Source organism: Stegostoma tigrinum, chromosome 36 (genome assembly GCF_030684315.1).
Source record: "Stegostoma tigrinum isolate sSteTig4 chromosome 36, sSteTig4.hap1, whole genome shotgun sequence".
Lineage (NCBI taxonomy): Eukaryota > Metazoa > Chordata > Chondrichthyes > Orectolobiformes > Stegostomatidae > Stegostoma > Stegostoma tigrinum.
In genome coordinates, this window is record NC_081389.1 from 26,610,194 (window position 1) to 26,637,332 (window position 27,139).

Genomic DNA, 27,139 nt, shown 5'->3' on the forward strand with positions numbered 1-27,139 from the left:
CGAATGGTGGTGCTGGCTCGAAGGGCCGAAAGGCCTACTCCAGCACCTATTGTCTACAACTGAACTACATAAGCTCCGTATAGTTGGGGTTCAGACAAGTCCTACTGCAGCTGAATGACTGTGTGGTGAGGACTCAGAAGCATTAGGATACGAGGAGGGCTCAAAATAAGCTGGTGCATAATTAGTTCAATACGGTCGAGTGGAGGTTGAGTCCACAAGCAATACCTGACATGTGCAACTCAGCTCAAATAACATCCAGAGGCAGTACTATCTTTGTGAAACTCAATGAGAAGTTGGAGAGTTGGGCTGATATGAGGATTCCAATAATTCAGGTTGAGCAATCACAACAGAAGGGTCTAGGCCCGAAACGTCAGCTTTTGTGCTCCTGAGATGCTGCTCGGCCTGCTGTGTTCATCCAGCTTCACACTTTGTTATCTTATAAGCTATTGTTGAGCAAGTCCATGGTGAGAAACGGCCTCAAAATCTGCAAGGTAAGGCATTAGAAGTAAAGAAACTGCCTTGGAGATTGTGATATATTCTGAGGGGAGTTTGGCCTTTGTTTGTCATCCGTACTTGCCTCACTAATTTTGGGAGGTTACAATAAAAGTCATATCTAAATCTGTACATCCAAATCTTTTATTTCAATAATCTTTATACATTTACTTGACTAGATTTTATTTGTAGTAAGCTAGTTATTTGTTGATGGAAGAAATCTGCTGAATTGGCCATGACACCTTGGCTAAATTTAAAATTTATGACCAGTAGCGGATTGAGATCAGAAGGAAGCTGGCGTACTCCAACCACAGATGTACTAGCAGCCTAAAGAAATGGTAGAAAAGATCCATTTCCGTTAGCAAGAGATGGCAATAAACCAGGGAGCATAGATGTAAAGCAACTGGTGGGAGGATTAGATGGAAGTTGAAAAAAAATTGTCACTCAGAAGGTGGTGGAAATCTGCAATTTACTACAAGAAAGGATGATGGAAGCATTGAACATACTTGAAAAATAAACACCGTGTACTTGAGATACTGTAACCTACAAATCAAGGCCTGGAAGACAGAAAAGCAAATGCAGTCTAATCCTATCAATGCAGACATGACCGACAAGTGGTCTCATTCAGAGAAAGATTTTACCACAAAGTGCAACAGCAATGCACGTTGCCCAGAGAATTGCAGCAATTACACAACTATACCACAATTCAAGTTATATAGAAGAAGCAAAGATGAAACAAGGGTCAGGATCATATCCAAATGAGCATTCAAATGGAAATCGATGAATACAACATGAGTATTACTGGTAATACACAATTAGAGATCCAGGAAGGTTTTCAATCAATCAAAATGTGTGCACTAAATAAAATTGTGACTTTAGTTGTTTATAAACTGTTGACAATTCTATTAAAAATATTTAAAGTCACCGAATTGTAAATGTGCAATTTAATACAAAACACACAGGCAAGTGGAAATACATGGCTGTGTCAGCTTTGAAATATACAGATGTGGCCCTTCACCAGCTCAGTTATCCTTTTTTCCGCCCCCCCTCAATGCTGTTGGACATGGCGTATTTCTAGCAATTTTTAAATTCCAAGTCCAGAACTTTGTATAATTTAAACCAAACTTGAAGAAATACCTTCTCTTGGCACAAAAGACTAACACAGGCTTGAAAGCTACTTCACACAACTTAAAATATTTAAGCTACACAAAGCCAAAAGTAACATTTAAAAGGTATGTGGTTGGGTACCTGAGTGGGAAGCATTTAGAGGGATATGGGCCAAATACTGGCAAATGGGACTAGATTAATTTAGGATATCTGGTTGGCACGGATGAGCTAGACCGAGGGGTCTGTTTCCATGCTGCACAGCTCTATGACAATGTGCTCCACAGAAATGCAATGCTATAATTAAATTTTAGAAAACAGCAGCTTCTTTTAGAAAGAACCCAAAAAAGGTGCCGACACTAGTACATGGGTTGTGGAAGCATTTTGGTTACAACAGTCAACAACCACAAATTTGAAGAAATTAGGTTTCTATGATCAAGAACTTGAAAGATGACAGTTCTGCTTTATATGTTCAAGCTACAGCAACTGTAAACCTGCCATAATGTTCAAACCTTATTCTCAAGCATAATATTGGACCACTGGAAATCTCCCTCCTAAAAGTGAAGAACTGCATGTTGTCAGAAAGAGTGCCTGTCAAATAAAACACAGGACTTGATCCAAACTTAACCAAAGTTCTACAGTGGAAGTTAGAGTGTGATCCTACCAAGAGGCATAGGAAAAGCAACGTGAAGGGCATAATTATCTTTAACTAAGCTAAGACACTGTTCTTTTTAATGGCTTGACCTACCCTCATTGACGTTACTTCAGTTGGGTCCTTGGCCTTTGACGAAGTGGACTTTTTACTTTCAAACAGTTTCACTCGGGTAAGCACCGATTGTGGCTTCATTGCTGGATCCATTTCTTCATCAACATCTGGCTTTATGGGTGGTGGTGGCAATGGCTTACTAACAGGATGTGTAGATTCAGAAGCTTTAGAGTGAGGGGGTGGAGGAGGAGGTGGAAAGGTATCTGTATTTTGGACCAGTTCAAATTGCTGAGGGAGAGAATTATATTCTTGGGATTGAACCTGGCCATAGCTTCTGACTTGGGAATCAAAAGGCTGCTGTTGTGATTCCAGAGACCTGGGTGTTGGAGGATGAAAAGCTTGTAGATTGGTTTCATATCGAGGATGAGGATCGTAGCCACGAAGGGATTGATCACTGTAAAGTGGCTGTGAAGGTTTGTGGCTTTTAAGCGGCTTTTCATAACGTGGCAATCTGTTCTCATAGCCTGTAGATGGTGGCTCTTCACGAACTGGATGGTAGTCACGATCTGAATAATGTTCATTGTGCTTCGGATCATAGTCAATTGGATGCTGGTCCTCATAATAAGGTGGAGGTTGGTCATGTTGAATAGATTTTTCATTATAATTTAGCCACTTGTCATTGTAACCAGGTAAGTTTTCCTCATAATGTGATATAGACCCAAAACTTGGGGAGAGCTGCTGCTCATATTTTGTTTGAGATCCATTTCTGTAGCGTGTCTGCTCCTCAATATTCTGATGTTGTGGTTCATAAACTTGGTCTTTATCAATTCTCAGTGCAGGATGGTTGCCTACTGGCTGCTTGATGTCATAATTCTGCCTTGGAAGTTCATTGTTGTACGAGTCCTTTTCATATATCTGCACAGCACAGAGTTAAACAATTGGGGACAGCACAAGCACTGATGCAAAGCAATTAAAAAACGTGAACCGCTTTAAGTATGCAGTATTTCTGTCACCACATCCCACAATCAAAATACACAAAGATTTAAAGATATACACCCTAAATCAGAGCACATGTTCTGGAGGACATAGAAGAAAATGTTAACTTGTCTTCCTGAAGTGATGGGTCTGCGATGTATTTCCAGCAATCTATTTCTGATTTTCAGTTATTTGCTTGCTTGCTTAGAATTTACAGATGCAAAGAAAATTTGTTTCCAATTGACTTTTCAAAAATGTGTCCAGGAAATCTTTTAAATGATACCAGAACATTTTAAAAAACAAACTTTAAATCATATACACCCAAGAATTTCTGAAGTAGTTAAAAAGAGTTCCAGAATTGCCAAAATTTAGAAGTCTACTGAAATAGGTGAGGTGTTCAAAAATAAATGATATAATAAACTAACCTCAATTTGCACTTGGAGGGATGCAATAAATTGCACAGAAGTTAAGTTACAACCAGTGAAATAAAGTAGTTTTTATTTTGAAAGGCCTCAATTCAAACTAACACGTTAATTTCTCTTTTAATATATGCATATTGTGGCACTGAAGGTGGGGCAGAGGCCACTAATATCAGACTTCTGACAATGCTAGTAACTTCTGTTTGGGTTTCTGGCCATGCCCTTCCATTCTGAAGACTGGAGCCCATGTAAGGAAACATGCATCAAGTGCTCTTGATGCAGTTGATGAAGTGACTTTGATTTTAAAGTATGTGAGCTGAAGAAAGCAAGATCTGCGAAAAGACTGATTTTATATTACATGGCAGAGTTTGCTGGCATATGGAGGAACTTTGCCTGTCAGACAGAACTCAAAGTGAGATTTAGTACTCACATTCTCAAAACAATTTTAAGTGGAGACTTATAGATACCAAACATTGACATGATTTCCACTTAGCATAGCTGCTATAATAAGCTGCTATGTATTTTTGTGATGTTATTTGTCAATTTTTGAAAAAGATGTTCTGTACAAAAGTCAAAATTGCAACGCAGTTGTTGAAGTAGCAGGTTAAAGGTTTTTTTAAACTAAAACAGAACTAGCAGCTTCTACCTTAACTGACACAAAAAGAATCAACTGAACAGAAAGTTTACAATTGCAGATCACTCCTAAACTTATGGTATTTTAGAATTCAGTCTCGTCTCCTCCAATAGTCCAAGTTATTAGGATACAGAAGCAACTGCCCTGAGAAAGGATCTGAAAAAGAGTTAAAATGAAAGCAAAACAAACATTGGCAAACATGCTGATGCTTGCAATTAATGCAATTAAAACTCAGAATCCCCTCTGATCAGGCCACAGCAATACTATTTGCAGTCCATGAAAGGTACAGACTAGCACACTCAAAGTACCTTCTAAGATGAAATAGAAAGAACTACAGAAGGCTTTCAAAGTAGAAAAGATATTTAAGCAAAAGTTCAAGGTATAGGCCAAACCAATTAAATTAGTAAAAAAACTGTTAAACTTATCAGCACAATGATAGAAATGGAAGTCGTATCAATTACATCAACTTGATCATTAGTATTTAAAACTTAGTATGTTGGGTAGAAGTTGTTTTGGTTAGAAAAGAGAAATTTGTGATTGAATACTAAATGTTAGTGCAGTTGCCTTATAATAGAGTGAATACTCCACCACACAGTACTTACAAAGCATGTCAGTAACATTTGTAGGAAGTGTTTAAAGCTGGCCACTGGTCTGTTGAAAACACATTTGGTCTGGCCTCTAACTTCAGCGAAATGATCAACTACATAGGCAAAGCAAATGATTGAGCAGAAGCATGCAGAAGCTCTGTACGTACGGTGCGCCAAGGATTTTACAGCAAGCGGTACCTTTGTTGGTTCTGCAGTTCGAGTTGCTGTCGGTTCTGGATCTCTCAGCCTCTCAAGACTGACAGAATGAATAACAGGAGGTAGTTCAGGATTGAGTTTTCTGTAGGGGTCGATCTGGGATTCAGGGCTGCTGTGGGGAGGAGGAGCAATCTCCTCTTGTCTCACATTGTTTAGATCTGCTATGGTACTGACACTAGAGGGCACAGTCACCACAGAAATGGATTCAAGCTGCTGGGACGAACTGGGGACTGCAGAAGGAATGTCTGCTTTCTGTGAAACGTCCAAGATAAAATAAATTATTTAAATAGAAATTTGTTGTTTACAAAGGTGTATTGTTGGCAAAACAGATGTTGGCTTAACTTTCAAATTACTCTGAAGTATTTATTTCAATCACAATAAGCATATTCACTACAATTGAAAACATTTAACAAATTGAAGCTAATTCCTCATTGCAAATTTCATAATCAAGAATACACAAATTTACCATCCATGATGAAAACAAGTATTTCTAACTGTGAAATTTATTTTTAACAATTATAGTTAAGTTTAAAAATGTATGCATTAGAAGGTTGGAAGTAGTAGTAGTAATAGTAAAACATCACTGGAAAAAAATTCATCCTCTTCAATAACAGACAGACCAATGGTAGTAGAAATAGACTGGTGCATCAGATTTGCTAACCTCAGATTAAGGATAAGGTTAAAGATCAAGGTCAAGGTCCTGACGGTTCAATGATGAATGGAATTCTAAAGGTATCTTGGACCAACTTGTAAACTGTACCAATTTCCAAAGAGTGGACTGTATTCCTGATCTCCATTCTTGTAGCATCAGTAGGAGCAGCAAGACCAAGGACCAGGGGGCTGCCGGGATGGTAAGTTCTTCATTTTGGCAGCGGAGTGAGTAGGAGCAGTCGAACTGCTCTCTGGGAAGGGGAGTGAGCTGATATTTGGGCTGTGGCTAAACCCAAGTGTCTCCCACCCACCCTACTACTATAACCAAAAAAAAAACTCGTGCGTTGATAAGGTAAGACTTTTTTTTTAAAATAGTGTGCTGGTAAGTAGTGACTGGTAAAAATTTTTTCATTTCATTTATCTATTATTTGATATTGTAGTAGGACTAAGCTAAGCTTAAAGAGTAAAAATGGCAGGAGATCCCAGACCTGTGTTATGCTCCTCTTGCTCATTGTGGGATCTCAGAGACACGATGTCCCTGACTGCTACATGTGCAGGAATTATGTCCAGCTGCAGCTCTTGGTAGACCGCATGACGGCTCCGGAACCGCGGATGGACTCACTTTGGAGCATCCGCGATGCTGAGGAAGTCGTGGATAGCACGTTTAGCAAATTGGTCTACCGCACAATAGGATTGCTGAGGGAGAAAGGGAATGACTGACCCAAAGGCAGAGAAAAAGCAGGAAGGCATAGCAGGAAAGTGTCCAATGTGGAGACTTCCCTCCAAAACAGGTATACCGTTTTGGATGTGTCAGGGGAGATAGCTCACCGGGGAAAGCAGTAGTAGTCGGGTTCATGGCACCGTGGCTGGCTCTGCTTTACAGAAGGGTGGGGAAAAAGAGTGGAGGGGCTATAGTCAAAGGGGATTCGATCGTAAGCAGGGTAGATAGGTGGTTCTGTGGTCCAAAACGAAACTCCCGAATGGTACGTTACTTCCCAGGTGCACAGGTCAGGAATGTCTCAGATCGATTGCAGGACATTCTGAAAGGGGGAAAGAGTGAACAGCCAGCTGTTGTGGTGCATATAGGCACCAATGAGATAGGTTTTTAAAAAAAAATGGGATGAGGTCCTACAAGCAGAATTTAGGGAGTTCAGAGCCAAGTCAAAAAGTAGACCTCAAGGAGGTACTAATCTCAGGATTGCTACCAGTGCCATATGCTAGTCAGAGTAGAAATGAAATTGGCAAGATAAATGAGTGGCATAAGAGTTGGCGCAGGAGGGAGGGGCTCAGATTTTTGGGACATTGGAAATGGTTCTGGAGGAGGTGGGACTATAACAAATCAGTCAGTCTACACCTGGGCAGGACTGGAACCAATGTCCTTGGGGGTGCTTTCGCTAACACTGTTGGGGAGGATTTAAACTGATGTGGCAGGGGGATGGGAACCAAAATGAGGCGGTTAGTGGACAGTAAGGAGGCAGTAACTAAAAGCTTGTAAGGAACTAGATAGTAAAGTCAGTGTGACTGAGGGGAAAGAGTAGGCAGAGAGCAGATGAATGCAAAGAGACAGGTGGTCTGAGGTGCATTTGTTTCAATGCAAGAAGTGTAGCAGGTAAGCCAGATGAATTTAGGGCTTGGATTAGTAGCTGGGAGTATTGCTATTATTGAGACTTGGTTGAGGGAAGAGCAAGATTGGCAACTAAATATCCCAGAATATAGAAAGTAAGTGAGATTTTTAAATGAGTACTTTGCGTCAGAATTCACCGAGGAGAGGGACATGACGGACGTTGTGGTTAGGGATAGACGTTTGATTACTGTAGGTCAAGTCAGCATAAGGTGTTGGGGGGGGGGGGGGGGGGGAGAAGAGAGAAAGAGTGGGGAATGAGGGAAGCATTGGGTATTCTAAAAGGCATTAGGGTGGACAAGTCCGAATGGGATCTATCCCAAGTTACTGAGGGAAGTGAGAGAGGAAATAGCTGGAGCCTTAACAGATATCTTTGCAGCATCCTTCAGCACGCGTGAGGTCTTGGAGGAGTAGAGAATTGCTAACCTTGTCCCCTTGTTGAAGAAGGGTAGCAAGGATAATCCAGGTAATTACAGACCAGTGAGCGTGGCATCAGTGGTGGGGAAGATACTGAGGGATAGGATCTATTTACATTTGGAAGAAAATGGGCTTATGAGTGATGGGTAGCATGGTTTTGTGCAGGGAAGGTCATGTCTTACCAATCTGCTAGAATTCCTTGAGCAAGTGACAAAGTTGATAGATGAGGGAAGGGCTGCACATGTCCTATACATGGACTTCAGTAAGGCATTTGATAAGGTTCTGCATGGTAGGATGATGGAAAAAGTAAAGTCGCATGGGGTCCATGGTGTACTAGCTAGATGGATAGAGAACTGGCTGGGCAACAGGAGACAGTTGTAGTGGAAGGGAGGTTCTCAAAATGGAGAATTGTGGCCAGTGGTGTACCACAGGGATCCACTGTTGGGACCACTGTTGTTTGTGATATACATAAAGGATCTGGAGGAAGGTACAGATGGTCTGATTAGCAAGTTTACAGTACGACACTAAGATTGGTGGAGTAGCAGATAGTGAAGGGAACTGTCAGAGAATGCAGATAGATTGGAAAGGTGGGCAGATAAATGGCAGATGGACTTCAATCCAGGCAAATGCGAGGTGATGCATTTTGGAAGATCCAATTCATGAGCGGAATATACGGTAAATGGAAAAACTTAGGGGAAAACTGATGCACAGAGAGATCTGGGTGTTCAGGTCCAATGAACTCTGAAGGTGACAACACAGGTCGATAGAGTGGTCATGAAGGCACATGGCATGTTTTCATTCATCGGACGGGGTATTGAGTACAGGAGTTAGCAGGTCATGTTATAGTTGTATAGGACTTTGGTTCGACTACATTTGGAATACTGCGTACAGTTCTGGTCACCACATTACCAAAAGGATGTGGTTGCTTTGTAGAGGGCACAGAGGAGATTGACCAGGATGTTGCCAATATGGAGGGTGCTAGCTATGAAGAGAGGTTGAGTAGATTAGGATTACTAACATTAGAAAGATGGGTGTTGAGGGGAGACCTGATTGAGGTCTACAAAATCATGAGGGGATCAGATAGGGTGAATAAAAAGAAGTTTTCCCCCCCCAGAGTTGGGGACTGAATTACTAGGGGTCACGATTTCAATTGAGGGGGAAAGTTTAAAGGAGGTACGCATGCAAAGTTCTTTACGCAGAGGGTGGTGGGTGCCTGGAACTCATTGCCAGTGGAGGTGGTAGAGGCGGGCATGATAGCGTCATTTGAGATGTATGTAGACAGACACATGAATGGGCAGGGAGCAGAGGGATACAGATCCTTGGAAAACAGACAACAGGTTTAGATAGTGAATCTGGATCTGCGCAGGCTTGGAGGGGCAAAGGGCCTGTTCCTGTGCTGTAATTTTCTTTTTTCTTTATTTTATGTCCTCTATTACTAAAATTACTGAAGAGGACTCCTTCCTGTTCGTACTAAACATACTTTCTACCTCTGCAAATTCTTCTTTGAAACTAACAGTAGAGGGGGGGAAAGAAACAGTTTATGAAGCAAAATTATAGATAGAAAGATAATGGGCTTTTATGTTGAATGGCTGTTGGTTCCGAGTGAAACAACATGCTATATTATTAGATTAGATTAGATTAGATTCCATTCCCTACACAGTGTGGAAACAGGCCCTTTGGCCCAGCAAGTCCACACCGCCCCTTGAAGCATCGCACCCAGACCCATCCCCTATAAGCCACACATCCCTGAGCACTATGGGCAATTTAGCATGGGCAATCCTCCGAGTCTGCACATCTTTGGACTGTGGGAGGAAATCCATGCAGACACAGGGAAAATGTGCAAACTCCACACAGACATGGTAGATTATGGCAGATTTACTTGATGTAGAAAAATCTTTATGATGTGGTAGAGGCGTGGAATGCATTGCAGGAGAGAGTAGTGGAGTCAGCATCATTTGGGACCTTTAAGCAGCTATTAGATCAATATATGGATGATAGTATAAGGTAGGAGTGAAGGTTAGATAGACCTTAGGTTTAGGGTAAAAGTTCAGCAACATCATCATAGGGCGAAGAGCCTGTACTAGGCTGTACTGTTTTACGTTCTATGTTCTATGTCATCATTTTTAAAATCACAAAGGCTTACAGAATAATTTATACTAAGTGATTTCTGATTGAATTCTATGCAGTTTTTACTAAACATTTCTAGCAAACACAAGTCAAGGCCTGTGATTCAATACAATTATACCACTGGCACATTCTCTGCTACTTCAAGTTTAAGAACAGAGCATGTTTTGTACACAAGTAATTGGCCAAACAGAAGCAAATCTGGGTGGATCAAGGATCTAACAAAAAAACCTGTTGGATCATCCTCACCCCTTGCAAATTTTCTCAACTGCTAGGCGGCTTCTTTGTCCAATCACCTTGACCAATAAGAGAAACGAACTAGCCTGACCAAAGATAGAAGTTCAATTCAGCTCCCTTACAATTCTGCCTCCCTGAGCCTACAGCAGCTGATTTGCTAATCATCACATCTTCACTGATCTATATTGACCTACAGTTCCTGTCAATGCCACAACTGTAAAATGCTCATCTTTCTGCGAGACTCACCTCTGTCCATTTCTGTAAGTTACCCCACTGCTAAAACCATTCCCACAGCCAGACTTAGATTTTCACCTTTCTTATGCCCCACTCTACATTTATCCTCCCCAAATGCTGTCCACTTCGCTAACACCCATTTCTGACAAACACTTTTGGTCAACCCTTCTAATATTTCCTCCGTTGTTGCTGAACAGACATTTTTTGTCAAAAGATTTGTGTCAATTTATCAGAACATTTCACAAGAATGTAAATTCAGGATGAAAACCAACATCCTAACTGCATTAACATGGTAGGACAGTGAGAATGCACTAAGTCATGATGATTGTCAGTTAACTTCCATGTTTTGTTTCAAATTTTAAGCCAGTCAGGCCAATTCTCATTTGTCTAAGCATTGCCCCAAGAAGTGAATCAGCAGGTGGCTCACACTTTGTTGAGTAAAAATAGGTGGGGGCATTTTTTTTTTAAGGGGGAAAAAAAAGTGTCTTGTGCTTAATATGCATGAATCGGAGTGACAGCCTTAAGTCGGTTGTCAGTATAATTCCTTGCATGCTCAGGATTATCCAGCTAATGGTGCCTAACTGCACAATTTAGTGTTTGACATTGTGCTGCACATTTTGTGGTTGCAGGCTGTCAGGGTATGGTGTACACCTCACCTGTTGCTAACAGCAGACATACAGCCTAGATACTCAATATCCAACAGGCACTGAAATTCACAGAGCACATTAATTATTTGAGAGAGGGCCAGAAAGTCTTTTTGGCTTGAAGGCAGCATCCTGTTAGTGACAAACAATTTGTGGCTCCCAAAGACTGACAAATATTAAATAATGAGTTTTGAGGAGATTTGTAGCTCAGGATGAGGTTCTGGATGTGAGTTTGCTTGCTGAGCTGGAAGGTTTGTTTTCAGACGTTTTGTCACTATTCTAAGTAACATCAGTGAGCCTCCGGTGAAGCGCTGGTGATAGATCCCGTTTTCTATTTATGTGTTTGGGCTTCCTTGGGTTGGTGATGTCATTTCCTGCATTAGTGATTTCATTTCCTGTTATTTTTCTCAGGAGGGTGGTAGATGGGCTCCAAAATCAATGTGTTTGTTGATGGAGTTCCGGTTGGAATGCCATACTTCTAGGAATTCTCGTGCATGTCTGTTTGGCTTGTCCTAGGATGGATATGTTGTCCCACATGTACCCCAGCGTGCAAAGATTTACACTCACAACCAATATAGGATCGTCAGTTAGGCTCACGGAATGGCATACATAAGTCTACTGGAAGCTATTAGTATACAAGGTTCTATTCTTTACAAATAAGGACAAAAGATCAATACAGCACAGGAACAGGCCCTTCGGCCTCCAAGCTTGTGTCGCCACATTCTGCCCTTTCATACCAAAACTATCTTCACTTTCAGGATCTGCATCCCTTTATTACCTTCCTATTCATGTATTCATCCAGGCGCTTTGTGAAGGTTGTTATTGAGTCTGCGTGCACCTCCTCCGGCAATGTGTTCCAGGTACTCATTATCCTTTGTGTGAAAAACATGCTTTGCACATCTCTTAAACATTCCCCTCTCATACCTTGAGCCCTCCACCCTAGGAAAAGGCCTCATACTTTCCAATCTTACGAACCTCTATTGATGTCACCTCTTGACGTCCTGCGTTTCAGTGAAAACAAATCCAGTCTAGCCAACTTTTCTTCATAATCAAAATCCTCCATACCAGGCAACATCCTGGTAAACCTATTCTATACCCTCTCCAAAGCATCCACATCCTTCTGGTAGTGGTGATGACCAGAACTATATACAATATTCCAAGTGACCCAACTAAAGTTCTATAAAGCTGCAGCATAACTTGTCTACCCTAATACTCAATGCCTCTTCAAATAAAGGTAAGCATGCCATAAGCCAACTTATCTGCCTGTGCTGCCACTTTCAGTGATCTGTGGACCCTTACAACCAGATCTATCTGCATATCAATACTCCTATGGGTTCTACCATTCACTCTATAATTTCCACCTGTACCTGACGTACCAAAATGCATCACCTCACATTTGTGTGGATTAAACTCCATCTGCCACTTTTCTGCCTATGCCTCTAACTGATCTATATCCTGCCGTATCCTCTGACAATCCTCCTATCCACAACTCCAAATCTTTATATCATCCACAAACTTACTAATTAGACCAGCAACATTTTTACTCCAAATCATTTATGCAGACTACAAACAGAGGTCCCAGCACTGATCCCTGTGAAACAAGAGTCACAACCCTCTGTTCCAAAATGCATCCTTTCACCGCTACCTCTGTCTCCTCTGACAGAGTCAGTTCTCTGTTTCCATCTTGCCAGCTCACACCTGACTTCACCTTTTGTATCAGTCTGCCATGAGGAACCTTGTCAAAGGTTTTACTAAAGTCCACACAGACATCAACCGCTTTTCACTCATCATCTTTGTCATATCCTCAAAAAACTTGATCAAGTTAGGTGAGGCATGACCTCCCCTGCACAAAACTATGCTGTCAATTGCTGATATGTCCACGTGCTTCTTAATTAGTATAGATCTTGTCCTTGAGAATCTTTTCTTACCGAGGTAAGACTCGCAGGCCTGTCATTTCCTGATTATCCCTGCCATCCCTCCTAACGAATGGGACAACACTGGCTATTCTCCAGTGGTCCTCACCTGTGGCCAGAAGGGGATCCAAAGATGTCTGTCAATGCTCCCTCAATGTTCTGGGATAGATCCCAGCAGGAGCTGAGGACTTGTCTACCTTAAATATTTTTTAAGACGCACAACACCTCTTCTACTTTTTTTAGAAACTTGGGCCTATAAACTCAACACTCCCTTCCCGGAGATCATCCTCCACCAATTCCTTCTCTTTGGTGAATACCGACACAAAATTATTCGTTTAGGGCCTCACCGACCTCTTCTGGAACCACATTTCGGTTTCCTCCTTTGTCCTCGAGTGGGCCAACCCTTTCCCTGGCTACCCTCTTGCTTTTTATAGATGTATAAAAAGCTTTGGGATTCTCCTTAATCCTATTTGCTAACAACTTTTCATGACCCCCTTTCAGCCCTTCTAACTTCTTGTGTAAGTTGTTTCCTACTTTCCTTATACACAGCAAGGGCTTAATTAGTTCCCAGCCTCCTAGACCTTACATATGCTTCTATTTTCCCTTCTGACCAAGGTCATAAACCTTACATGACCAGAAATGTTATGTAACTTTCCATACCTATCCGTCATTCTCGCAGGAACGTGCCACTCCTGAATCTTTTCAAGTGCAATTTGACTTACTCCCACGTCTGACGTAGATTTTACCCTCAAACACATGCCTCCAATCAATTTCTCTAGTTCTTGCCTAATATTGTAGTAGTTTGCCTTCTCCCAATTTAAAACCTTCACACAAGGGCTGCTGTTAACCCTCTACACAAATATCTTAAAACTCACGGTATTGAGAGAGCTATTCCCCAAATGCTTCCTCACTGAAACTTCACTCACTTAGCAGGGCTCATTTCTCAAAACCAGGATTGGTATAACCCCTTCCCTGGTTTGGCTATTTACACATTGCATCAAAAGTCCCTCCTGAATGGTCCTTAAATTCTGTCCCAACCAAGCCCCTAGCACAAAGTGAGTCCAGTCAATATAGAGGAAGTTAAAAATCACTCACTACAACCCTGCTGTTTTCACATCTGACCAAAATCTGTCTACATATTCTCACTGGCTATTGGGAAGCCTGTAGTATACCCCAGCATTGTGATTTCACCTTTCCTATTCCTGACTTCTGCCCATATTGCATCACTGCACAAGTCCTCCGATGTATCCTCCCACAGTACAGCTGAGAGATCCTCCTTTACCTGTAATTCAACTTGCCCACCCCCTTACATCCCCTTCTATCAAACCTAACACATCTAAGTCTGGGACACGTAGCTTCCAGTCCTGTCCCTCCTTCAGCCAAGTCTCCATAATCACAATAATATCGTAGTTCCAAGTACTAACCAAAGCTCTAAGTTCATCTATCTTGCCTGTTATACTTCCCACGCTGGAACACATGCATTGCAGATTACCTCCCCGATCGTTTCAGCAGTGTTTCCCTTCCTGTACTTGTTCTTAGTAATGTTTGCCTTGGTTTCTACCTCCGTCAATTACAGTGTCTACTGCAACACTCCTCTGGTTTCCATTCCCCTGCCACCAAAGGTCATCAGACCCAGTCCTGCCCAGTTGTAACCCGTCCAGTTTGTACAGGTCTCACCTTCCCCAGAACCAGTCCCAATGCCCCACAAATCTAAAATCATCCACCTCACACCATCTTTCCAGCCATGTGTTCATCCTATGTATCCTGTTGTTTCTATTCTGACTATCCTTGTGTCATTGGTAGCAATTCTGAGATAACTACCGTTGAGTTCCTACATTTCAACTTTATTCCTAGTTCTCTATATTCTGCTTCTCGGACCTCTTTTTAAAAAAAACCCCATGTCATTACTACCAATGGGTACAACCCCTGACTGTTAGCCCTCCCCTTTCAAAATGTCCTGCAGCTACTCAGACATCCAGGACCCTAGCACCACAGTCGCAACACACCATCCTGGACTCTTATTTGTGGCAACAGAAAAGCCAATGTGTTCCCCTTACAACTGAATCCTCTAGAACTACAGCATTTCTATATTTACCTCTCCCTCTTTCTGCAGCAGTCAACCGGTGCTATGAATTTGACTGCTGCTGTTATCTTGAGAGGCTATTTCTCTCAACAGTACTCCAAACGGTAGAGGTAGTTCTCCTATATAATGCAATATTGGCAGTGTGACCTCATGCTATAGAAAATCACGTAATACTGAAATTGCTATTAGAAAATCTCTGTACCTGTACAGCAGAAAGTTCGAAAAATCCTAATACCGTCTACTATTCAATCAAGTTACAGCCAATTCATGTTAATGAAATGCATGTGATAGCAAAACTACCTGTACATCTGTTTTGCAGGGAAATAATCACAGGAGATTCCTGCACTGTGTGGTGGTTACCCACTCCCTTTCTGCCTATGGATTCTAAGTCTGCTGTGTGGCCACCTCTCTATATATCTGCTATCCACAACACTTTCTCCCTTACAAACCCTCCACAGCCTCTGCAGATACTGCTCAACTCAAACTTGGGCAGCTGGAGACACTTCTTGCACACATGCAGGTCCTGGGCAGTGAAAGTGTGCCAGGCTTACCACATCGTGCAAGAGCAGCAGAGTACAATTTGGACCTTTTTGAAGCTTCTGATGTTCTCTGCTCCAATAACAGTTTCTCAAAACTCAGCCATTGCTCACCAGCAAGTTTCTAGAAACAGTTTAGGCTCAAGCTCCCTTAACTACTTGCTGCCAAGCTTCCTCTCACGATGTTCTGTCTCCTCAGAACCTTACCTTTCTCTTTTTTTTGGTTATATGAGGAAGGAGGAATGGAAACACGACAGTAATGTAATGTTTGAGGCTAACCGTTCCTTAGTGGCTGGTTCTTCCATGGAGAAGATACTGAGGCATTGGATCTATTTCCATTTGGAAGAAAATGGGCTTATCAGTGATAGGCAACATGGTTTTGTGCAGGCAAGATCATGTCTTACCAACTGAATAGAATTCTGAGGACGTGGCAAAGTTGATTGATGAGGGAAAGGCTGTAGATGTCATATACATGGACTTCAGTAAGGCATTTGATAAGGTTCCCCATGGCAGGCTGATGGAGAAAGTGAAGTCACATGGGGTCCAGTGTGTCCTAGCTAGATGGATTAAAAAAAAAACTGGCTAGGCAACAGGAGACAGAGTACTGGAAGGGGGTTTCTGAAACTGGAGACGTGTGACCAGTGGTGTTCCACGGGGATCTGTGCTGGGACCACTGTTGTTTGTGATATATGTAAATGATCTGGAGGAAGGTGTAGGTGGTCTGACCAGCAAGTTTGCAGATGACACCACGATTGGTGGAGTAGCAGATAGTGAAGGGGACAGTCAGAGATTACAGCAGAATAGAGACAGACTGGAGAGTTGGGCAGATAAATGGCAGATGGAATTCAATCCGGGCAAATGCGAGGTGATGCACTTTGGAAGATCAAATTCAAGGTCGAACTATACTGTAAATGGAAAAGTCTGAGGGAAAATTGATGAACAGAGATCTGGGTGTTCAGGCCCATTGTTCCGTGAAGGTGACAACGCAGGTCAATAGGGTGGTCAAGAGGGCATATGGCATGCTTTCCTTCATTGGACAGGGTATGGAGTACAAGTGTTGGCAGGTCATGTTGTAGTTGTACAGGACTTTGGTTCGGCCACATTTAGAGTACTGTGTACAGTTCTGGTCGCCACATTACCAAAAGGACGTGGATGCTTTGGAGAGGGTGCAGAGGAGGTTCACCAGGATGTTGTCTGGTATGGAGAGTGCTAGCTATGAAGAGAGGTTGAGTAGATTAGGATTATTTTCATTAGAAAGACAGAGATTGAAGGGGGACCTGATTGAGGTCCACAAAATCATGAGGGGTATAGACAGGGTGGACAGCAAAAAGCTACCCCCCCCACCACCCCCCAGAGTAGGGGACTCAATTACTAGGGGTCATGAGTTCAAAGTGAGAGGAGTGAAGTTTAAAGGGAGATATGCGTGGGAAGTTCTTTACACAGAGGGTGGTGGGTGCCTGGAACGCGTTGCCAGCGGAGGTGGTAGATGCAGACATGTTAGCATCTTTTAAGATATATCTGGACAGGTACATGGATGGGCAGGGAGCAAATGGACACAGACTGTTAGAAAATAGATGACAGGTTAGACAGAGGATCTTGATCGGCGCAGGCTTGGAGGGCCAAAGGGCCTGTTCCTGTGATTTTCTTTGTTCTTTGTTCACGCTGACCGCGAAGTCCACTCCCAGAATGCAAACAAAAGACAACTCAGCATCCTCTGGTTAGAGGAATAGAAAGAACAATGTACATGCCCTGCACCTGCTTTAACTCAACAAATTAGGTGACAGCCATTCCCTGGTCCATTGCTCAGTGTGAGACTCTGACTAGTTAGATCAGCCTGTCTGGTTTAAAATTTAAACAGAGCCTGGCAGTTAACTGTTAGTCAGCATTGATGAGTGCATTTCCCATGGCAACACCCGTACCGATCAGATTCCACTTGCCAACTAATCAGTATTTTCCTCTCATGCAGCATATACACTGGTTCTCAAATTTTTATTTCTGTGATATGTCCAGATACCAAATTGAAAAGCTTCACCATATTCAAAATCTGTACTAAAAAACTTCCTTCTTCACTTTAATATTCATTTTTACCTCATGGCCATGAAGCACCTGGGAACTGTTTTCCATATTGAAACATACAAAGCAAAATCAATTCTTGACTTAACATTATAGTCATAGCAATTCCCTTTCCATAGACTTTCCAAGAAAAGAGACAGAATCATAATAAGCTTTGCCTTTAACATAGCATATTACCACTTAATCAAGCACACCGCACTGCTTAAACCATAGCATGAACTGACCTGTTGATTAGACAAAGGCTTAAATACAGGAGAGTCCACTCTCTGCACTTGTACTGGATAGGATGGGAAGGCCGGTGCCATTGACTCAGGGTGCATCATTGATGAATCATCTCTTACAGGTTCTGAAGACCGTGTTATGGCAGACTCTGCAGGACCAATTTCATCATTGAGTGTCTCATCCAATTCTTGGTCAGTGTAGGCACCACCTTCAGTATCAGTGTCATCATAATCCGAAGTATGTCTACTGTCTGTGCTGTACATAGAGTACTCACTGCCTGGAGCTGACAAATATGACAGGCGATCATCGTGCAAGTCAAGGTCATCCTCTGCTGTACCATCAGCCTGCAAAAAGAACAGTCAAACATTCAACACTTTGTTGACCTGCCAAGTAGTTTATGAAAGTCCACTGACCAGCTAGATTATTGGGAATGTGAAGGACATTCCTCCTCAAAGATTTCTGTCAAAGGTGGTAAGCCTTGTTGAGATCCTAGAGAAATGGCCAGGGTGGGGGGCGGAGGGAGAAGGGGGGGGCGGCGGCAGAGGGAGAAGGAGGGGTGGAGGAGAAGGGTGGTGAGGTCGCACAATGTGGTGATGACGACCTTCCAGCATAAATTTTCAAATCTACATTCTTCACAAGCCTGATTTCATACAAGCCAAGATCATTCTGTGCTGATCAGGAATAGGAACACTGGCTGATTTACACCCCCATGTGAATTAGGACAAAGTGTAATACACCTTCAAAACTTGCAACTTACTTGTGCGCTTCAGTAGCCCTCTGGTCATCAACTTTCCTTCCAAACAATAGAAACAAATCTCCCAGGAACTTTCATTTTCAGAATACTTTCTGGAGTTCATATGCTCACAGATTACAAACACCAAAAAACATTTACTGGTTCAACAATTCCCCCTTTCTGTTCTTCCAAAGGAACTAGATATGTGGTGTTGCAAATTCTTGATGTCACAGAACAAAAGAGGAATGTGCAGTTTACTCATCCCCTACAGTATAGGTACAGACCATAAAGCAAAGTGAGCTACTGCCTCCTCAGGATGTCATGCAGTGGGGAAGGAAAGATTTTAATATTATAATTTAAGTCAAAACTGCACAGTGTAAGTAATTTTCATCCTACCTTGCCCTCTGATACCCAAACTAACTGGCTCTGTTGATGCTGAACAGATTCCTTCAGAGCCCCATACCAGCCTTCGTTCATTGAATTCAAATTGATGTTAGCTGTAAAGAGAAGTTACAAAATCTGTTAAAATTTCAGTTCCTTAGCAAAACCCTTAAATCAAGATCTTCTCAAAATCCTTTCATCAATACCTCTACAAAAATCAAAGTCCACAGGCACTTCCTACATAAATGAAGTTGATCTTGTACACAAGCAAAACAAGATAGTTTTGCATCAAGGAGAATAATGCACTCCCTCTTCTGTTAGGGTGCACATCATAAAATATTCCAACCACAATATTCTTCAAAGACCATAAGACACAGAACAGATAAACCATTCAACTTATATCTGGTTGCCATTCAATGAGATCATGGCTGATCTGATAGTCATCAACTCTTCTCCCTTTTCCTCTTAATCCTTGATTCCCTTACTGATTCAAAATTCGATAATCTCAGCCTTGAATATACTTAATAATCCAGCCTCAGCAGGCCTCTGTGATAAAGAATTTCACATAGATTTGCTATCCCAAGAAACGAAATTCCTCATCTGTCTTGAATGGGCAACCCCTTACTCTGACATTATGTCCTCTGGTCCTGGACTCTCCCATAAGGGGAAATAGCCTCACAATATCTACACTTTCAAGAGTCTAAGAAACTTCTATGTCTCAGTAAAGGTGGTATCTCATACTTGTAAACTTCAAACCTACTCAACCTTTCCTTTAAAGAAAATCCCTTCATGTCTGGAATCAAATCTAGTCAACATTCTCTGGACAGCCTCCAATGCCAGCATGTCTTTCCTGAGATAAGCAGTTCAAAACTGTTCAGTGTTCTAGGTGTGGTCTCCTCTGTATCTTGTATCATTCCAGCAAGATTTTTAAACTCCATTCTCTTTGGAATAAATCCCAATATTCCACTTGCCTTCACTTTACCTTCGGTGTTTGCATTTTGTGATTCATGTGCAAGGACTCAAATCCTTCTGTGCTATAGCTTTCTACAGTCTTTCTCCATTTAAATAAATAGTCATCAACTGCTGCTCCCAAAGTGCAACCTCATATTTTCCCATAATCTTTGTTCCAAATGTTTGCCCACTCAACCTGCCTGTATATCTCCATTCACTGTGATATCCTCCATGCCTTCCCACCTGTGTATATCATCTGCTACATTTGTTTCCCACATCCAAGTTGTTAATATGTATTGTGAAGTATTGTGGCCCTAATACTGATCCCTGTGGCAAACCACCAATTAGACAGTGACATCCTAAAAATATCATTTTTTATCCCAATTCCTACCATCTATGAGTTAGCCAGTGCTCTAGCCATGCTAATATACTATCCACGCTAATATACTATCCACAACACAATGCGCATTTATTATTGAGTTAACACGCATTGCCTTATCAAGTGAAATCTTCAAAATCTAATATATTAAACCAACTGGCTACCTTTAATCTATCCTGTTTGTTACCACTTCCAAAAAAATTCTCAAATTTGTCAAGAACGATTTCCTCTTCATGAAGTCAACCAACTCTGCTTTATTGTACTATGTATTTCTAAATGTTCTACTACAACTTTTATAGTGGCCTTAACACTATGGACACTCCTTGAACAGGAACTGCATGTCAGAAGACAATAGGTGCAGGAGTAGGCCATTCGGCCCTTCGAGCCATCACCACCATTCGTTATCATGGCTGATCATCCACAGTCAGTATCCTGTTCCTGCCTTATCCCCATAACCCTCGATTCCACTATCTTTAAGAGCTCCGTCCATCTCTTTCTTGAAAGTATCCAGACAGTTGGCCTCCAGTGCCTTCTGGGGCAGAGCATTCCATATATCCAACACTCTCTGGGTGAAGAGGTTTCTCCTCAACTCTGTTCTAAATGGCCTACCCCTTATTTTTAAACTGTGTTGTCTGGTTCTGGACTCCCCCATCAACGGAAACATGCTTCCTGCCTCCAGAGTGTCCAATCCCTTAATAATCTTATACACCTCAATCAGATCCCCTCATCCTTCTAAACTCAAGTGTATACAAGCCCAGTCGCTCCAATCTTTCAACACATGATAGTCCCGCCATTCCAGGAATTGACCTCATGAACTTACGCTGCACTCCCTCAACAGCCAGAATGTCCTTCCCCAAATTTGGAGACCAGAACTGCCACAATACTCCAGGTGCGGCCTCACCAGGGCCCTGTACAGCTGGTGAAGGACCTCTTTGCTCCTACACTCAGTTCCTATTGTAATGAAGGCCAGCATATCATACCAGAGCCAATGCTCCTGAAGGAAAAAATACATCAGCGCATACCACCTTAGGAGGGGGTCAACATAAAAGGTAGTGCTTCAGGACATGAAGACAAAGTTGCTACCTGGATGTGATGGCACAACAGTACCTGACCACACTCCTCACATGGGGGATTCAGAACTGCAGCAGCGACCCAGAATTGTCTTTCGACCCAGAAGAACTCACTCAACGAGCTGTCTGGATGATGGTGACAAAAATCAGGGGGAGGGACAAAAGCGACCAGCCAGTGCCACAACATGGCAACAACCCTCTACTAACACCCTGTCTCATACTGTCAAGCTAATTTTGAACTGGCAAGCACTTCCTGAATCCCATGTGATCTAACTTTACTAGGTGGCCCACCATGTGGAACTGTTTCAAAGTCTTTAGTAAAGTCTACTGCTCTGCTCTCAATCTTTTTGATTAAGTCTTCAAAAACAATCAATTTGAGAGAAAAAATTTTCATGCATAAAGTCATGCTGACTATCCCTAATCAATCCCTGCCTCTCCATGTACACATAAATCCTAACTTAGAAATCCCTCCAATAATTTACCCATCACTGATGTCATACTAAGATAACAAAATGTGAGGCTGGATGAACACAGCAGGCCAAGCAGCATCTCAGGAGCACAAAAGCTGACGTTTCGGGCCTAGACCCTCGAAACGTCAGCTTTTGTGCTCCTGAGATGCTGCTGGGCCTGCTGTGTTCATCCAGCCTCACATTTTGTTATCTTGGAATTCTCCAGCATCTGCAGTTCCCATTATCACTGATGTCATACTTACAGATCTATAGTTCCCAGGCTTCTCCTTACAGCTTTTCTGCAGCTGTAGATAATACAAATATCTCTGCCAGCAGCCCTGCAATTTCTTCCCTAACTTCCTATAACGTCCTAGGGCACACATGGTCTGGTTTTGGAGATTAATCCATCTTTTATGCGCTTTGAAGATCTCCAGTACTTCCCGTTCTGTAAAAGGACTGTTTAAGATATGAAAATTTATTTCTCCAAAGTTCGCTAGCCTCCATTTCTTTCTCCACAGTAAAAACTGATATGAAATATTTATTTCCTGTGGTTCCTTGTTGATGTGTAAGGAGGCTTACTCTCTTCCTAATTGGTCTTTTGTTCTTAATATACTTGTAGCATCTCTTTGGATTATCCTTAACCTTATCTCAGATCCGCTTTTAGCTGTCCTGATTTTCCCCTTCAGGATGTCCCCACACCTCTTACAGTGAAGAGATTCACTTAATCCCAATTGTCTAGACTAATATGACTTCTCTTTATCCTCGACCAGAGCCCCAATATCTGTATTCATTGTTCCCTACTCTTACTGCCTTACTTTTCTTCTAACAGGAACATAATGCCTCCGAACATTTGTTATCTCACTTTTGAAAGCCTTCCACTTTTCAGATGTCCCTTTACTCAAGAACAGTCTACTCCAATCAACACTTGAAGGCTTTGGTGTCATACTACCAAAATATGCCTTAGTCCAAATCCAGAAGATCAACTTTTACTCAACACCTATCCTTTTCCATAAATATTTTAAAACATAGAATTACGAAACTGGTCCAAAAGTGCTCCCCCATTATCACTTCAGTCACTACAGCTGCCTTGTTTCCAAAGAGGTCATGTTTTGTTCCTTCTCTACTGGGTACACCTACATATTGATCAAGAAAATTTTCAACACTTAAATTCCTCACCATCCAAACCCTTAATACCAAGACAGTCCCAGTCTATTATAACCCTATTATTCTTACACAGTTGAGATCTCTCTGCATTTTTACTCCTCAACTTTCCTGACTATTAAGGCCTATAGTACAGTCCCATCAAGGTGATCATCCCCTTCTTATTTCAGAGTACCACCCATACAGCTTCACTGGATGATTCCACAGGAATACTATCCCTACATTAAGCAGTAATGTTTTCCCTAATCAAAAACGTCAGTTACCTTCCTCTCTTGCCTATCATTCCATCGCATCTAAACCACAGGACACTGACCTGCCAGTCCTTGGCCTCCCTCAACCAGGTTTCTATAATAGCTATCATGTTCCATGTTCCTATACATGCTCTGAATTCATCTACCTTACCTGTAAGGCCCCTGCATTGAAATAAATGCAGTTTGATTCGGAGTTGTATCATTATCTGACTTGCTCTTATCTGCTTTTCCAACTAACTAGCTCTTGTTTTAAATTCAGAACCATCTTCATCTGTCTGTCTATTCTCACAATTACTTAGGATTGTATGACCCTTCCTATTAACTTAAAAGCTCTCAAAATAGCACTAGCATATCTCCCAACCAGGATATAGGTCTCCTTATAGTTAAGGTGAAGCTTGTCACTTTTGAACAAATCTTTTCTACCCGAGAAGAGATCCCAATGATCCAAAAATCTGACCCTTTTCCACTGCAACATCTCTTCAGGGCATGAAAATCAATGGCTATCTTCTTATTCCTACTTTCACTAGTATGTGGCACCAGAAGTAATCCAGAAACTATTTGAGGTTGTGCTTTTTAACCTTCAACATCACGTCCTATATCACTCTGCAAAGCCTCAGCCCTTCCCCTTAATTATGTTGTTCTAACCAATGTGTACAACTTCTGTCTCTCACTTCCCACTTTGATAATATGCTGCAATCATTGAGATACATCCTTGACCTTGGCATCAGGGAGGCAACATACCGTCATGAATTCACGCTCATGGACACAGAATCTCCTGTGTGATATCTTAGGATGTAACTCAGCAAGTCCAGGGAAATCAATTTTAATCCCCATTAATTTCCTTAGTACATTTTCACTAGTAACAGTTATTTAATTATTTCATTTTCCTCTTTGTCTCTTGGCTAATTAGTACTTCTGAAATATTATTTGTGCCCTTGGCCATGAAGACTGATGCAAAGTATTTACTCAACTCCTCTACCATTTCCTGATTCCCCATCAAGCCGATCATCTTAGGATCTCTCTTCCTAGCTATATATTTTGATGGATTAAATGACTGATTTATTGTCAACTGTACTAATATATAGTTAAAAGCTTTGTTTACAAGCGTACAGGCAGATCACAGCAAGCAAAGGATGCACAGATCAAAAACGTGGAGGCATACAGGTTACATTATGAAGCTAAAGTCTGTTCAAAAGACTGACGATAGCCAGAAAGAATCTGTTCATGAACCTGCTCGTGTGTGTTCAGGCTTCTGTATCTTCTGTCTGACAGAAGTGGTTGTAGTAGGTCATTACCAGGATGCAACGAGTCTTTGATGATGTTGGCCACCTTTCCATGACGCTGGACCGTGTAAATGGAGTCCATGGATGGAAGGTTGACTTCTGTAATGGTCAGGCCCATGCACACCACCTTCTGTAGTTTTGGTCCTGGGCAGAACAGTTGCCATATCAGGCCATTATGCAACCAGACAGAATGCTTTCTATGGTGCACCTGTAGAAGTTCAGGGTGGTGGGGGGGGTTCTTATGGGCATGCCAAATTTCCTGAGCCGCTTGAGGAAAAAGCGAAGAGTTGTTGTGCCTTCTTGATTGTCTTTTCAGTCTCTGAACCTCAGTTCCATTGATATAGATAGGGAGTGTTCTCCTCCTTTCTTTCTAAAGTCGATGAGAAGGTCTTTAGCTTCACAACATTAACAGACAGATTATTTTCAGCTTTCGCTATCCATCTTGATATTATTTGCAAGTCTACCCTCGAAGCTAGTCTTTATCTTGATTTTGTTGGTTCTTAAAACTTCTAAACAGCTGACTCACCACAAATCTTTACCATGTTATTTGTTTTTTTTAAATTTGATGATATCTTTAACTTCCCTGGTTAAGCAAAGTGGTCTATATTTAAACTAATCTTTGTTCTTAAGGCATTTCTTTGAAACATCACTGAAAAACTAAATAACTATAACCTATTAAACAAGTTTCAGTGACAAAGCTTTCCAGAAGTGCAAATGCAATAGTAACAAAGCTCAACTTCTCTCCTAACTTAAACAATAGATCATTGATAAGTTTAAGACTGAAGTCAAACACTGTGGCATTCATAAATTTCACCCAAGGTCTACAAATGCAACTATGAAGAAAATTAGTCACAGCTCCTACGTACCTTGGGCACTTAAGCAGCTGATCAGAATTTTCAATCAAAATAGGAATCAAGCCGAAATAACCATATCCCACAAAGCATGTATATGCTTCACTTAGGGTGATGTTACATTACAAACATCTTCCTTCAGATCAATAATTAAGCAATAATTCTGTCTGCTTTGAGACACTTAAGACCCTTAACCACTTCCAATCGCTCAAACACAAGCTGTCTTTTGATGGTATCAAAGAACATTTTTATTAATTTGTGGGATGTGGGCATCACTGGCTGGCCAGCATTATTTTGCCCATCCCTAGTTGCCCTTGAAATGGTGGTGGTGAGCTGCCTTTTTGAACTGCTGCATTCCTCCCGCTGTGGGTTGACCCACAATGCTATTAGGGAGGGAATTCCAGGATTTTGACCTAGTGACAGTGAAGGAACAGGGATATATTTCCAAGTCAGGATGGTGAGTGACTTGGAGAGGAAGTTGGGAGCGATTGCGTTGCCAAATATCTGCTGCCCTTGTCCTTCTAGATAGAAGTGGTCGTAGGTTTGGAAGGTGCTGCCTGAGGATCTTTGGTGAATTTCTGCAGAGCATCTTGTTGATAATACACACTGCTGCTACTGAGCATCGGTGGGAGGGAGTGAATGCTTGTAGATGTAGTGCCAATCAAGGGAGCTGCTTTGTCCTCGATGGTGTCAAGCTTCTTGAGTGTTGTTGGGGGCTGCACTCATCCAAGCAAGTGGGGAGTATTGCACCACACTCCTGACTTGTGCCTTGTAGATGGTGGACAGGCTTTGGGGACTCAGGAGATGAGTTAATTCATCGCAGTATTTCCAGCTTCTGGACTTCTCTTGTAGCCACTCGGTTAATGTGGTGAGACCAGTTGTTTTTCTGGTCAATGGTAAGCCCCAGGATGTTGATAGAGGGGAACTCAGGTGATGGTAACACCATTGAATGTCAAAGGATGGTGACTGGATTGTATCTCATTTGTGATAGCCATTGCCTGGCATTTGTGGGGTGTGAAAGTCACTAGCTACTTGTCAGCCCAAGCCTGGGTATTGTCCAAATTTTGTTGCATGTGAACATGGACTGCTTCAGTATCTGAGGAGTCACAAATGGTGCTGAACATTGTGCAATCATTGGTGAACATCCCCACCTCTGACCTTATGACAGAGGGAAGGTCACTGATGAAGCAGCTGAAGATGGTTGGGCCTGGGACACTACCCTGAGGAACTCCTGCAGAGTTGTCTTGGAGCTGAGATGACGGACCTCCCAAAACCATGATCATTTGTGTCAGGCATGACTCCAACCACTGGAAGGTATCCCCACATATGCACCAACAGCGAGAAACACTTTTGTTTCACCACCTCTCCCAACACATCTGTTGCCCCTGCTAAGTCAGACTGCTTGACTGACATCCAGCAATGGATCAGACTGAAGTCACAAACACTGGTCCTTAAATATCAAACTCAACCCTTCTCTTGGATTGCCATTTAAGGCTGAACCAGGCTGTCTTTTTTTCTTTCTTCATTAAGGGGATGAGGGCATCTCTGGTTAGGCAGCATTTATTGCCCATGCCTAAATGCCCAGGGGGCACTTCACAGTCAACCACGAGTCACATGCAGGCTAGACCAGGTAAGGATGGCAGTTTCCTTCCCTAAAATGATATTTCTGAGCCAGAAGGGTTTTTCCAACAATCGACAATGGTTTCATGGTCATCATTAGATTCTTAATTCCAGGTATTTCA

At 42.0% G+C, this 27,139-nt stretch overlaps 1 protein-coding gene across 5 annotated transcripts in view; it reads right to left on the minus strand.

Moving 5' to 3' along the window:
• Positions 1 to 27,139, minus strand: part of tjp1a (tight junction protein 1a) — a 174,442-nt gene that overhangs the window by 36,329 nt on the left and 110,974 nt on the right. For 4 of the 5 annotated variants that reach the window (XM_059640092.1, XM_048520641.2, XM_048520639.2 and 1 more), the window contains 4 exons: positions 19,018 to 19,118; positions 17,891 to 18,232; positions 5,116 to 5,385; positions 2,345 to 3,217 (listed from right to left, as the gene is read on the minus strand). In XM_059640092.1, coding sequence (XP_059496075.1) covers positions 2,345 to 3,217; positions 5,116 to 5,385; positions 17,891 to 18,232; positions 19,018 to 19,118 — 1,586 coding nt within the window. The remainder of the gene's footprint in view (positions 1 to 2,344; positions 3,218 to 5,115; positions 5,386 to 17,890; positions 18,233 to 19,017; positions 19,119 to 27,139) is intronic. The other variant, XM_048520642.2, reaches the window with a different exon arrangement.